The sequence below is a fragment of the Elephas maximus genome, chromosome 21 (genome assembly GCF_024166365.1).
Source record: "Elephas maximus indicus isolate mEleMax1 chromosome 21, mEleMax1 primary haplotype, whole genome shotgun sequence".
Taxonomy (NCBI): Eukaryota; Metazoa; Chordata; class Mammalia; order Proboscidea; family Elephantidae; genus Elephas; species Elephas maximus.
Genome location: NC_064839.1, coordinates 57518502 through 57532722, shown reverse-complemented (window position 1 = coordinate 57532722; position 14221 = coordinate 57518502). Strand labels below are relative to the sequence as shown.

General features: G+C 41.6%; 1 protein-coding gene and 1 gene segment (V, D, J or C); one reads left to right on the top strand and one right to left on the bottom strand.

The window, feature by feature from the left end:
- LOC126064597 (immunoglobulin heavy variable 4-38-2-like) overlaps positions 1–9199 on the top strand; it is a 52558-nt gene extending 43359 nt beyond the window's left edge. The window contains 1 exon segment of the V gene segment in view: positions 8865–9199. Coding sequence covers positions 8865–9199 — 335 coding nt within the window.
- Positions 9200–13007: 3808 nt separating this feature from the next.
- Positions 13008–14021, bottom strand: LOC126064692 (60S ribosomal protein L5-like). The gene has a single exon (XM_049863912.1). The coding sequence runs from the start codon at positions 13960–13962 to the stop codon at positions 13072–13074; it is 891 nt and encodes a 296-aa protein (XP_049719869.1). The 5' UTR covers positions 13963–14021; the 3' UTR covers positions 13008–13071.
- Between the last annotated feature and the right edge of the window lie 200 nt (positions 14022–14221).

Here is a 14221-nt window from a genome sequence, read left to right as displayed (position 1 = left end):
GCTGGCTCCAGGCTCTGGAAACAATCGCTGCTTCCCCGTATTAGTTCGTTCTCCGTCTCTAAATCTGTGTTTGTTGTTCAGGGTTCGTAGATTGTTATGTATGTGATCGATTCACTTGTTTTTCCGTGTCTTTGTTGTAAGAGGGATCAGAGGTAGCGTCTGCCTAGTCTGCCATCTTGGCTCCCCCCCTCTTTTACTTTTTATTCACAAGTTTCTTCTGTCTTCTAGGTCTCTGACAAGTTGAACACAGTCTAGACACCAGGTATAACTCATTGCCATCAACTCGATTCCAACTCATGGTAACCCTATACAACAGAGTAGAATTTCACTATTCAGTTTCAAAAGCTGTAAATTTTAAAGGAAAATTCTCCTATATCTTCCCTCCTCCACAGGTTATCTGGTGGATCTGAACTACTGACATTTTGGTTAGCTCCCAAGAGCTTAACAGCCACACTACAAGGCCTCTTTGATACCAGATGTAATTGTCTTCAATGATCTCTGTAATTGCGAAAAGATGTTTACAGTCTTAGTAACTTAATACTTTCTTCTTTTCTGGGGAAGAACAGTCCCTGGGAGCACATCCACCCCCACGTGAACATATGTCCACTTTTTTTGCTGTATGTGTGTATAGCTATCTATCTATCTATACATATACATAAATATATACATACACGTGTACGTATACATATACAGATATATACATACATATACATACATACATATATATATATATATTTTTTTTTTTCCTCTGAGAGCCAACTTTTTATATCATATACCTTCTGGAACATCAGCCCCTGAAGACCAAGGCAAACACTACTTCCTCTGTGCAAACACTACTTCCTCTGTGCAAACTCAGGCCCCAGAGCCTCCTTGGTGAATAATGGAACCATCAGGATCTGGATGACAGATGTTGTGTCTTCTACTCCACAATCCCATAGCAGGTCAACCTGCTTTTCTAGGTCCTATTCAGATGGTCCAGATTTTCCTGTCAATCATCTCATCCTGTTTCTATGGACTTTAGTATTGCCTACATTCAGGCATGGGGAAGGTTTATTATTTAGTTCATTTAACTAATAGTGAATAGTTACAGATGTGATCTATTGGGGGCTCTGTTTATTCAGTTATGTGCAGAAAAGGAATTATAAGAAATGCACGGATCTAAACCCATCAATTAATGAGTGAAGCTACTGGGCTGAGGTGGATTGATATGCTACAGTCACACAGGTGCCACAGGTCAGGATATGAGCAGAGCAGGTATTCCTTATGCAATCCTGATGTTCATAGATGATGGCTCACACAAATTCTCTTTCCTTCCCAGTGGGTGCTTCCAAAATTAATTACCGTGATAAGAACACCTAACATCACTGGGTTTCTACTATAAAGTTCACACATAAAGTTACTTCCAGGATTCCCAGTTTGCATCTATTCAGACTGAAGCTCAGAGGTGCGAATCCAAATCCTCAGGGTTACACAGTGAGAAAGGACAGAGAGAGATGTGCTGTATATTCCACCAAAATTTATTTGTAAGATCTCAGCCACAATTCCAGGATTCAGTGACATATCATCTCTGGAGGGCAACTTTCAGATGGTTTTTTCAATATAACCTGCCTCCTGGGATAGTTTCCCTGTGTTCATGGTGATCTTGCACCTTCTGCAAATCCGTTTTGAAGGCAGCTCTATTGCCACGTCCAGTTATGTTATTTTCCCTAATGTACTGGATATCACGTTAAATATATGAATGTAGAATGTATAAGAACTAATGAATAAGAGAAGGAAAGGGAAGCAATTAATTAAAGTACAAATATTGATACCAGTATTGGAAGAGACAGGGCCGGTTTCTTCTAGGTATTAAATTTCCTCCGTGGGGCTCACCACCCTTCCTGCCTTGTGTCGACTGGTATGGACATGGGACCTTCTGCCCAGTGCACCTACAGAGCTCACTGCAAGTTAAATGGTGAACATACCTCAGCCCATCCTTCTAGAGAAGACTCTACTTCTCTAGAGACATGTTCAAGGACCAATTCTTCCAGAAACTGCTCTGTACAAGATCATGTATTACCCTACAAGAGATATAATGAGAGAAAGGCAGTGGGAGACCAGACAGGAACCTCCCTGCAGGGAGAGTTAGGGCTGCAGGGGGTGCTCAGTACCCACAGATCATAGGGCTCATCTGTTGAGAAGATGCATAGGAGCCTAGGAAAGGATTTCTTAAATTAGCATGATATTTCTTTTACCTACACAGAAAATATCTTTCCCATGGACCTTCTCATAATTGTGTAATGTGTGTACATGTGGGTTGGGGTGTGTTACTTTTATACATGTGTTTGTGTGTGTTAATGTGGATGCAATATTTTGAGAACTAGAGTATGTTATTCTGTGTGTAGTAGCATGTAATGTCTGTGTTTCTTCTATTGTTATAATATCAGTGTGTGTTTCTCTGTGTGTTAATCTGTTTGTTGACACATCTTTATGTTTCTGTATTAGTGTGGGTAGATAAGGTGTGCATGTTTGTTAGTGTATGTGTGCTAATGTGGTACACTAATGTATGTGTTAATATCTGTGTTAGTGTGCCTGAGTATTCTTGTGTATGTTAGTGTGTGTGTTAGAAGGCAAAAGTTTTTATATGAGTCTGTGTGTGTTAGTGTGTGGTCGCATTACTGTATGTAATTACACTACTGCGTGCATAGTAATACGTAAGCATTGGTCTCTCTGTGTTTGTGTGTATATTTTCTCAGGGGTGTCTTTTATCCCATTTGTTCTGGAATAATTTTACTGTGAGAAGGGCGTTAGTGTCACTTAATAATTTTCAAAATTAAATTATATATGTATATATCAGAGCCTGATAGCTCTGAGCTCTGAATTCTAATTTATGTCATATTCCTGTATGTCTTTTCACGTTGCCATGACAGAGAACTGACTCAAGAGCAGCCAACAACAACAAATGCCACATTTCCTGGACACTAAATATTTCCCCTGTGATAACAACTCCCAAAATTGGTTCTAATCGTAACCTTGCATCTTCTACTTGGGCATCTTTAATATTGACCGTGGTAATTCAGCGCACACTGGAAATCTGGTACCCAGAGACCCTTGTGCCTAGAGGAAGTCTCTCTGGCCATAGAGAATGGCCTATCAGGCCCAACTCTCCAGCCAAACCCGTTTGTGCCTCAAACACATGGGTCATAAGAACTCCACTGTTTTCAGCCTCTTGCCATTGACAAGAAATGTTTAAAACAGCCAGATATCTCATTGCTAGGAGTAAACTCCTTTATATATCATTTCGTTATAAGTTAGTATAGAGTAAATGCTCTGTGTTGTTTAATTTGCTCTCCTCAGTGTGTACTTCTCCCGTTCATCTAATAAACCTCCAGCTGCTCACATCCAGTTGTGGGCTCCACAGCATATTTGAAATAGATGAACTTGATTAGTGAAGACACATCTACCCACTGCTGTTTCACGATTTTTTTTTTTTAACCCCAGTAGGACTTCCTATAATTTGCACTCACACCTTTTATCAGGGTGGTACATTTGCTTAATGTCTGTCCTCTAATTAAAGTATAAACTACAAAAGATGATTCTACTTTCTTTTGTATTTACACTTCAATCCAGTGACTGGAACAAAAGAAGTCAGGATAAATATTTATTGATATGCTGAGCAAGTCAGTTGGAAGTAGCAGCCAAGCTCTCAGCTTTTCAGAATGAGTTTCCAGCTCAATCACTGTGACTGTTTTTGCACAGCTCTCCACCTCCCCTCTCCATCAGATGCTGCACTCCCTATGCTTCCTGAATGAGGAGCACCCCCTGAAGCCCAGGCTTCTTCTGCCTCTGTCTCTGGTTCACTCTGCCTCCTCTCACTTTCCATGTGGGCACAGAAAACTGGCCTGAGCACCAGATCACCAAATTGTTCATCTGTACAAGGACGGTGCAATTGTCCTTGACAGAGCCAACATGGTCCTGTGGTTTTGCTTTGGGAATGGAATACTTGAGCAGGCCAGAATTGTGGGTGATGTTGTTCAGATGAGCTAGAGAAATCAGACCTAGATCTAAGCCAATGAAAAAAGTAAAGGGAGAGAGAGCCTATGTTGAATGGCCTCATGTCCCCCTTGACGAGAAAAAAAAAAAATTTCAGACTCTGAATGACCCTGGTATCTGAGCGTCATTGAAATAAAAGAGAGTAGGGTGGTCATGGAAAATAGGCTGGAAGGAAAGGAAGCCACAGGTCCTCAAAATAGTGTCTCCCTGGCCTCTTCCTGCACCTGCTCCTAAGTTTGGTCCCTTCTGTTTGGTGTTCATAGAAAAGATTGGAAAATGGTCCCTGCCTGCATACATTTGCTTATCAATACCCCCTTCACTACAGTGGGAGCACATGAAGAGCATAACTTCTACACTAGAACCTTCATGAATGAGAGGGATGTCAATCTGTTCATATCACTACAACTAAGAGACACAAGATGAGATGACGTGCTTGGATGTGTGATCTTCAAATGCTAAGGCTGAATCCCAGGTTGCACTTCTCTGGCCAATCCAAATAACCAAAGTCTCCACTTATGTGGGCCACTCCTGTTGGAGTTACCATCTCCTCCACTTTTGTCTTTGTCTCCATCTCATCTATGGCCTTGTCAAGTTCTAAAAAGGCCGGGGTCCTTTAACAGCTGTAGTATGGGTGTCCTGCCCCATAAATGGCCAAGTTCTTTTGGGAACTCAGATGTGCATGAGTTCAATAGTCTCTATATTTTGAAATTCCCTGAAGTTCACCAGAAACACACATCTACAATGTTACTGGGCTGGCACCCATGAAATGTAGAAAAGAAACCAGTCCCTGAACTCCTAGGCCAATGTCTAAGGAAAGTAGGGAAGAAATTAAAAAGAGGAAAAAAACTGGTTGTTTTTTTTTATTTCTAAAATATGTCTAGCAATCATTACCAAAGTCCTAAGTCCATTATTTCTGACTATAAAGAGAAAAGGAAAAAAGCAATAATAATTTCCATGAAGACATTGATTATGTCAGGTTTACCACTGATAGAATAAATAGTTTTTGTATCCTCACAAATTAAACTTCCTTGAAGGGGTTTCATTTCCTACCAATAATTTGTGAACTAGGAATAGGCTACAGCTTAAGAACAATCTCAAAGATCACATATTCTGTTGCCTATTTCCTTTTGCTGTATATGTTTTCCAGCATGAAGTTCTAGTCACACACTTTTTTCTCCAACATTGTATTTCTGCTTGGGGCTGTCAGGAGGTTGTGATGTGAGCTGACTCATAATACCCTGGAATATAATCCCACAAGGAAGGGATTGTGTGTTTGATTGGTTTCTTGATAGGCCATTTGGAAGGTTGGTTATTTGATTCACTGATTTTTTCTAGGTACAGAAGAGGTTTTTTTTTACAGAAGAGTACCTGGTGTGTGACTGGTTTTCAGATCTACAAATGAATGAATGAGAGCAAATCAAACAATGCAGGTACATTGGGGCTCTGTGACAGATGTAATATTGCATATGCTGGAATCTGGGGAGGTTCCAAACTCAACCCACACATGTGTCTGCCATCACTTGCACCTCTGCCACCCTCCTGCCTCTAACTTGCTTTAGGAATTAGCTTTGGAGAAATCCCCTTGTGGTGCTTCAGCCCTGTTTATCCAAGAGCTCTTCATGGACCTCAGACCTTTTATCAGCCAGTGACACTGACAGTCAAAAGCCTTGTGTGGTTTCCTGTTTAAATACAACCTCCATGCCAGGGGACTCCAGAGCCTGCTGAGCTAGAGTGACCTTGCTCCACAAATGCCTGTTCCTTCCTCATTATTCCTCTGGTGGTAGTGGGTCTTCCAGGAGATCACTGTCAGGTAGACAAAGTGGGTCACGGAGAATTCACAGAGGGACAGGGTGTTTAATGTGTTTGCTTCCATTCATCTCCAGGTGTCCTATCAGAGCCCTGAAGGCACAGTGTGTAAGTGCTTGGCTGCTAACCGGAAGTTCAGTGGTTGGAACCCACTGGTGGCTCCTCTGGTGAAAGATATGCCAGTCAGATCCCATAATGTTTACAGCCTTGGAAAACATATGAGCAATTCTACCCTGTCCTATAGAACTGCTGTGACTCCTTATGGACTCGATGGCAATGGGTGTGGTGTATGAGTCCTGTTCCAGTTTCAGCTACAGGAGTCAGGCCCTCAAGTGGTCAGGTACTCAGTGACCCTCCCCCTCACCTGCACCATCTCTGCTGACTCAGTCTCCTGAAGTACTGCTACTTGGAATTGAATCAAGAAGCTCCCAGACAGAGGCCTTCAGTGGTTGGGAAGTACAGACAGTATGCATTATAGCTCCCATGCCAACTCAGACATGTCTATTAACCAATTCTCCTTGAACCTGAGCTCTGTGACTACGGAGGATGCAGATGTGTATGACTCTGCCAGGGAAACAGTCAGGGGAAAACAATATAAGCACAAAAATCCTTCTATAGAGCAATGGGAGGAGAAGCTGAGGATCACAGAGCACAAGCCCCACAACCAGGAACGGGTCTTGGGATGAGCAAAGATGGACTTTCATACTTTGTACTGAGTTAGCTTTACTTGAACTGCTCAGCATCAGATTCACAGGAAACCCTATTTACACATTGGAGGATTGCATTATTTTCTCTTAATGTCAAGCAAATAAAGAAATCTTTTTTTTTTTTTTTCACATTCTATACGGAAGGGTATGCACAATCATCAATCCCTTGTGACCTCAATAAGGATGACTTTCAAAACAGTTCCTATTGTGGTAAAGGAAAAATAAGTTTGTTTATGTTGTCATTTGCTTTGAGAATCATGTCACTCTTTACAGAGACTTTTCTATACATGCCTTTTTCCAGCTGTGGGTCCTTTATGTGTCTTTTTGTAAAAACAATAATAATAATATTAAGGTAAAATTCACATGATGTCAAATTAAGTGTTTTGAAGTGTAGAGCTCAGTGGCGTTTAGTGTATTCACAACGTTGTGCAACAATCAACTCTATGTAGTTCCATGACATGCTCATCACTTGATGTGGAAACCGGAACTCACGAAACAGTCATTCCCCTTCTACACCTCCTTCCAACTCTTGGTAATCACTAATCTATGTGCTCTCCTTAAACTAGAATTTCAGGGTCACTGAAATACCCCCCTGGGAGATGCAGATCTGGGGTCCACAGGGTGCATGTCAGGTGATGAGAAGGGCTTTCCTGATGCAAAGAAGAACTTTGCATCTCTCTGTCTACAGCCTGGTGTTCTAATGTACTTTCATGACAAGGAAATGGTTCTGGGGTTCAACTCTGTGAGATATTGGGAAGGAGTCCCATGGCATCATTATCACAAATCTTCCCACAAAGGCCCTTGCTTTACTGTCTTTTGAACAGAGGAAGGCTTATGTACTAGGTTGCTGTTGGCATTGGTGTATTTTTTTTCTATTAAAAACAATATGTCAATATTTAAGAGTTCAATTTAGAAATTCCAGAATTCAGGAGAAATGGTACATAGATCATGTGTGCATATGCCCAAAGACAGAAGGACATAATCAAAGAAGGAATAAAGTTTCCTATGTAATAAGCTTTGACAAAATCCAGGCCCAAGAGACAGGATTTGAAAAATAAAAAAAGGCTGTGAATAAATGAATCTTTAAAACATACTGAATCTCAGAGCTTCAAAGCAGTGCCAAGCAGACCAAAGATAAGCTGTATTACTAGCACCCCACCCAATGAATCAGTTTCTATGCTCAGGTCATGAATTAGAGGAAAGGAATCTCATGAGGAACACTTGAAGTGTTGTGGAAAAGAAAATGTGTGAGGAAGAGAAGGTCTCGTGTCCAGAGGAACTAGGTGTCCGGCTACAACAAATGACTGCCCTGAGAGAGAACACAACAGAGAACCCCTGAGGGAGCAGGAGAGCAGTGGGATGCGACCCCATATTCTCAGAAAAACACCAGACTTAATGTTCTGACTGAGACTAGAAGGAGCCCGGTGGTCATGGCCTCAGACCTTCTGTTGGCCCAGGACAGGAACCATTCCCGAAGGCAACTCTTCAGACTTGAATTGGACTGGACGATGGGTTGGAGAGGGATGCTGGTGAGGAGTAAGCTTCTTGGATGAGGTGGGCACTTGAGACTGTGTTGGTATCTCCTGCCTGTAAGGGAGATGAGATGGTAGACGGGATTAGAAGCAGGTGAAATAGACATGAAAAGAAAGAGTGGAGGGAGGAAGTGGGCTGTCTCATTAGGGCGAGAGTAATTGGGAGTATGTAGCAAGGTGTATATAAGTTTTTGTGTGAGAGACTGACTTGATTTGTAAGCTTTCACTTAAAGCACAATAAAAATTATTTAAAAACAAAAGAGAGAGATAGAGAGAGAGAAGGTCTGGTGGGATGAACAATTACTTTTATCAAGAATTTTGGTCTCTGTTCCTGGAATCTAAGAAGTAACTTCTAAAACATTCACATATGCTGACTGAATGGAGTATCTTGGTTATTAAGAAAACCTTGGGCTTGGTGAAGGGAAGACGCAGGCAGAGGACATCACCCAAGGCAACAGCCAGCATCCTTTAACCAGTGAGAATGCTAGAGAAAGGGGCCTCCTTTCACCCTTTTTCACCTTTACATACAAATGCACCTCCCCCATGCAAATCCTCTTAGCTAGCCTGATGAACTCACAGGACATATTTACTTAAATGCAGGTTCCTCCTCATGTTGGAGAACATTTTCTGGGAGTCATGGATCTCATCCACGGGAACATGAAGCACCTATGGGTCTTTCTCTTTGGGGTGGCAGCTCCCAGAGGTGAGTGTCTCAGAGATTCAGACATGAGGGTATGGGGTTGCTGCATCTGAGCACATGACTCACTGTGGTTCTCTTTGTCCCCAGGTATCCTGTCCCAGGTGCAGCTGAAGGAGTCAGGCCCAGGAGTGGTGAAGCCCTTGCAGACCCTGTCCCTCACCTGTGCTGTCTCTGGATTCTCTCTAACCAGCTATGGTGTAGGCTGGGTCCGCCAGGCTCCCGGAAAGGGGCTGGAATGGGTTGGTGAAATAGGTAGTGGTGAAAGCACATACTATAACCCAGCTCTGAAGTCCCGGCTCAGCATCACCACGGACACCTCCAAGAGCCAAGTTTATTTACAACTGACCTCTGTGAATCCTGAGGACAGGGCCGTGTATTACTGTGCAGGAGGCACAGTGAGGGGAAGTCAGTGTGAGCCATGACACAAACCTCCCTGCAGGGGGCCAGTAGCCAGATGGTCTGTAGGGGATATTCAGGACCCACTCAGCTTAGTGGCCCATCTTGTCAGCAGGTGCAGGGGAAGGAGTCAGGAAGAGGTTTCCTCCCAGACCTGTTCAGTGCCTCTCTAGGGACCCCCATGGATAGTGATTGTAGGGAAAGTTCATGACTCTAAAACTGACTGCTTTTCACAATAAGGAGTTTTGCCTGTCTCTCTGCATCTGTTCCAGGACAGGCTCCACAGTAATATTTCCATAGGAGACCTCTGTTTGCAATTTGGAATACTATTTAGTGTCATCGGTAGCCAGGTTTAGAAATATTTAATGCAGGAAATTTTTCTCATTTCAACCCCAGCCTGCCCCCTACCTTCAGATGAATTTCCAAACTTTTCATTCTCATGAGTGCAACTCAACCTAGGTTCACTCAATGCCTTTAACTTAGAATGACCTGGGTAATGCTGCACACGTCGATATTAACATCCATGTATTACAGGGGTAATTTTGTGTTACATCAAATGCTGTGTGTCACTAAGTGGGTATGTCTATAATTAGCTATCACTGATTATGGGCTTTCTATTTGCTGGGCCCTGGTTGTACAGTGGCTAAGTGCTGGGTTTGTAGTTAAGTGGTTAAGTTTGTCTCTGGGCTGGGTTGCTAACTAGAGATCAGCAGTTCAAACCAACCAGCATCTCTGAGGTGCGAAGATGTAGTAGTCTGCTTCTGTGAACATTACAGTCTTGGAAACCCTGTGGAGCAGTTCTATTCTATCCTATAGGGACTCTATGAGTCAGAATTGACTCCACAGCTATGTTTTTTTGTTTGTTTGTTTGGTCGTTTCTTTTGATTTTGGGTTTTTTTTTTTTTTTGCAGTTTTTGAGCAATGAAGCCCTGTTTGGGCAGTGGTTAAGCACTCAGACGGTAAGTCACTCAAAGAATGTGGAAGTCTGTTTTTAAAGGATTTTAGCCTTGGAAACCCTATGGGGCTGTTCTACTGTGTCCTATAGTGGTACTGTGTATTGAAATCAACTCCATGGTGATGGTTATGTGCTGGGTATAGTGATAAATTCTTTATTGGCATTTTATTATTTAATCATCATAAGAGGCTTATAAACCACGTATTACGTGCTTCTCTTTTTATAGACAAGGACACAGAAATTCAGAGAAATTAAAGAAACCTGCTTAGGTGATAAAATTGACAATAGCAAATTGAAAAATTTGTTAGGAAACTTAGGGACAGTGAGCTGATGCCAATGGGGATGGAACAACTCAGAACATCAGGGTGAGAATGCACAACTTGAAGAATGTAAACAATGTCACTGAATTGTACATGTAGTAATTGTTGCATGGTGTGCATATTATCAAAAATAACAAAAATAAAATTATAGAAAAGGAAAAATATATTTGCTATTTTCTTGAAACTTCAGTTCATTGTTTTGAAGTTGTCAGTTTGCAGTTTGTTCATGTTTGTCATTCTTTTTTTTTTTTTTCCTGATCCTTAATCTTCAGTCTAAATAGTAGATTTCATTATAATAATCAGAAACTGGGAAAACCCAAATATCCATCAACAGGCAAATAGCTAAATAAATCGTGTATATGCATATGCTGAAATACCAAGCATCAGAATCAATGTGTTTTTGTTAGATATGAAAACATGGATTCAGTCCCACATAACTAGGTTAGTGAGAGAAGCTAAACAAAAATAAGAACATACAGGCTCATATCATTTGAATACAAATTATGGCAAATGAAATAATATGATGACAACTATGCATTCAGGCTACCAAAATCATATGAGAAGAAATAATGGTTCCCAAATGCTGTAACTGCCACTAATTGAGACTGATGTAGAGATCATTGTATTTCTTGTGTTTATACGTCCAGCTGTGATTTTATGAATCTCAAATTTTATTATCAGTGAGTCAAACTGTATGAAATATTTTGAATTTTGTAACAAATATTTACATATGTTGTTGTTGTTAGGTGCCTTCGAGTAGGTTCTGACTCATAGAGACCCTATGCACGACAGGACAAAACACTGCCTGGTCCTGCGCCATCCTTTCAATCGTTGTTTTGCTTGAGCTCGTTCTTGTAGTCGCTGTGTCAATCCACGTCATTGGGGTCTTCCCCTTTTCTACTGAACCTGTACTCTGCCAAGCATGATGTCCTTCTCCAGAGACTGATCTCTCCTGACAACATGTCCAAAATATGTAAGGCCCAGTGTCACCATCTTTGCTTCTAAGGAGCATTCTGATTGTACTTCTTCTCAGACAGATTTGTTCGTTCTTTTGGCAGTCCATGGTATATTCAATGTTCTTCACCAACTCGACAACTCAAAGGCATCAATTCTTCTTCCATCTTCGTTGTTCATCCAGCTCTCACATGTGTATGATGAGATTGAAAATACCATGGCTTGGGTCAGGCACATCTTAGTCTTCAAGGTGATATCTTTGCTCTTCAACACTTTGAACAGCTACTTTGCAGCAGATTTACCCAATGCGATGCGTCTTTTGATTTCTTGACTGCTGCTTCCATGGCTGTTGATTGTGTATACAAGTAAAATGAAATCCTTGACAACTTCAATTTTTTCTCCATTTATCATGATATTGCTCATTGGTCCAGTTGTGAGGATTTTTGTTTTCTTTACGTTGAGGTGCAATCCATACTGAAGGCTGTGGTCTTTGATCTTCATTACTAAGTGCTTCAAGTCCTCTTCACTTTCAGCAAGCAAGGTTGTGTCATCTGCATAGCGCAGGTTGTTAATGAGCCTTCCTCCAATCCTGATGCCATGTTTTACTTCATATAGTCCAGCATCTCATAATATTTGCTCACCATACAGATTGAGTAGGTATGGTTAAAGAATATAGCCCTGACACACACCTTCCGGACTTTCAACCAATCAGTATCCCCTTGTTCTGTCTGAACAACTGCCACTTGATCTATGTAAAGGCTCCTCATGAGCACAATTAAATGTTCTAGAATTCCCATTCTTCTCAATGTTATCCATAGTTTGTTATGATCCACACAGTCGAATGCCTTTGCATAGTCAATAAAACACAGGTGAACATCCTTCTGGCATTCTCTGCTTTCAGCTAGGATCCATCTGACATCAGGTGTGATATCTGTGGTTCCACGTCCTCTTCTGAAACTAGCCTGAATTTCTGGCAGTTCCCTGTCGATATACTGCTGCAGCCGTTTTTGAATGATCTTCAGCAAAATTTTGCTTGTGTGTGATATTAATGATATTGTTCTATAATTTCCACATTCGGTTGGATCACCTTTCTTCGGAATAGACATAAATCTGGATCTCTTCCAGTCAGTTAGCCAGGAAGCTGTCTTCCATATTTCTTGGCATAGACGAGTAAGCACCTCCAGTGCTGCATCTGTTTGTGGAAACATCTCAATTGATATTCCATCAATTCCTGGAGCCTTATTTTTCGCCAATGCCTTCAGAGTAGCTTGGACTTCTTGCTTCAGCACCATCAATTCCTGATCATATGCTGCCTCTTGAAATGGTTGAACATCGACTAATTATTTTTGGTGTAGTGACTCTGCGTATTCCTTCCATCTTCTCTTGATGCTTCCTGCATCGTTTAATATTTTTCCCATAGAATCCTTCACTATCGCAACTGGAGGCTTGAATTTTTTCTTCAGTTCTTTCAGCTTGAGAAACACCAAGCGTGTTCTTCCCTTTTGGTTTTCCATCTCCAGCTCTCTGCACATCATTATAATACTTTACTTTGTCTTCTCGAGCCATCATTTGAAATCTCCTGTTCAGTTCTTTTTTTTTTTTTTTTTTTGCTTGGTCAATAAGTTTATTACTTTATCTGAAAAATCTTCATAAAAAATTGTGATTTGGTTTAGCTCTCAGCAGCCCGCTCCTGAGCTCTGAGGAAGCTTGCCTTTTTCTGAGCTACCCGATCTTTATTCTTGGCAAGAGACATTTTGGGACACTTCCACCTCTTCTTTTTAACATCTTTCTTAGGCTTCTTCTCATAAACTGGATTCTCTCTTATAGCAGCATGTGCTTTCTTGTACATCTCCTCCATGTCTGGAGTTACGTTGTTCTTTATGTATTGAGAGAATTGTTTCTTATAAGCATATTCATCTTCTTCCATGAGGTAACGCATATAATCTGCAACGTTCTGACCCATGATGTGTTTCCGATGTACTTCTGCATTGAATTCCTTGCTTTCTGAATCATAACCAGGGAATCGTTTGGTACTGTGAGGGATGAACAAGCCTCCATCCACTGCTCCCTTCACAGCCCCAAAAACTTTATTCCCAGGGGTAATTCTGGCAAGACCTGCATCCAAATAGTACATGAAGGCACCAGGTTGAACATCAATGCTTTCCACATTGTATTCATCTCCGGTTACCTCCACTTGGCCTTCATAGATCTTGTCCATCCCAAACCTATTGAGAAGCCTGCAGACCAGCACCAGACCAGTACAATACGCAGCAGCATAATTTGTCAGGCTGACTTTCACACTGTACTTTGGGAGTTCGTGAGCATAAGCTGTGCAGACTATCATATCCTCTTCTATACGGGCATAAGCAATCTGGCAAATGATATCTCTGTTGGTTACACGAACTATCATCCTGTATTTGGGTGTGTTGTATTTATTTTTTTCCTGAATTACCAAGCGTTTCCGAGCATAGTAATCAGTTTTACCCTCTCGTCTTCTTCTAAATTTCACTTGGTATCTCTTGAAGTAGGCCTTGTTCTTCACAACTTTAACAAACCCCATCCTGCAGAACAGGGACTGCCGTCCGTGGATTGCCACAGACCTGCAGGCCCAGCAGCTCTATGGGGCGGGGGGAAAGCCTGTTCAGTTCATTTACTTCATCAATTCTTCCTTTTGCTTTGGCTGCTCGAGGTTCGAGAGCAAGTTTCGGAGCCTCCCCTGACGTCTATCTTGGTCTTTTCTGTCTTTTCAATGACCTCTTGCTTTCTTCATGTATGATGTCCTTGATGTCACTGTACAACTCGCCTGGTCTTTGGTCAGT

Excerpts from the sequence above, each read along its gene's own strand:
- LOC126064692 (XM_049863912.1), bottom strand. The coding sequence starts at position 13,962 with ATGGGGTTTGTTAAAGTTGTGAAGAACAAGGCCTACTTCAAGAGATAC.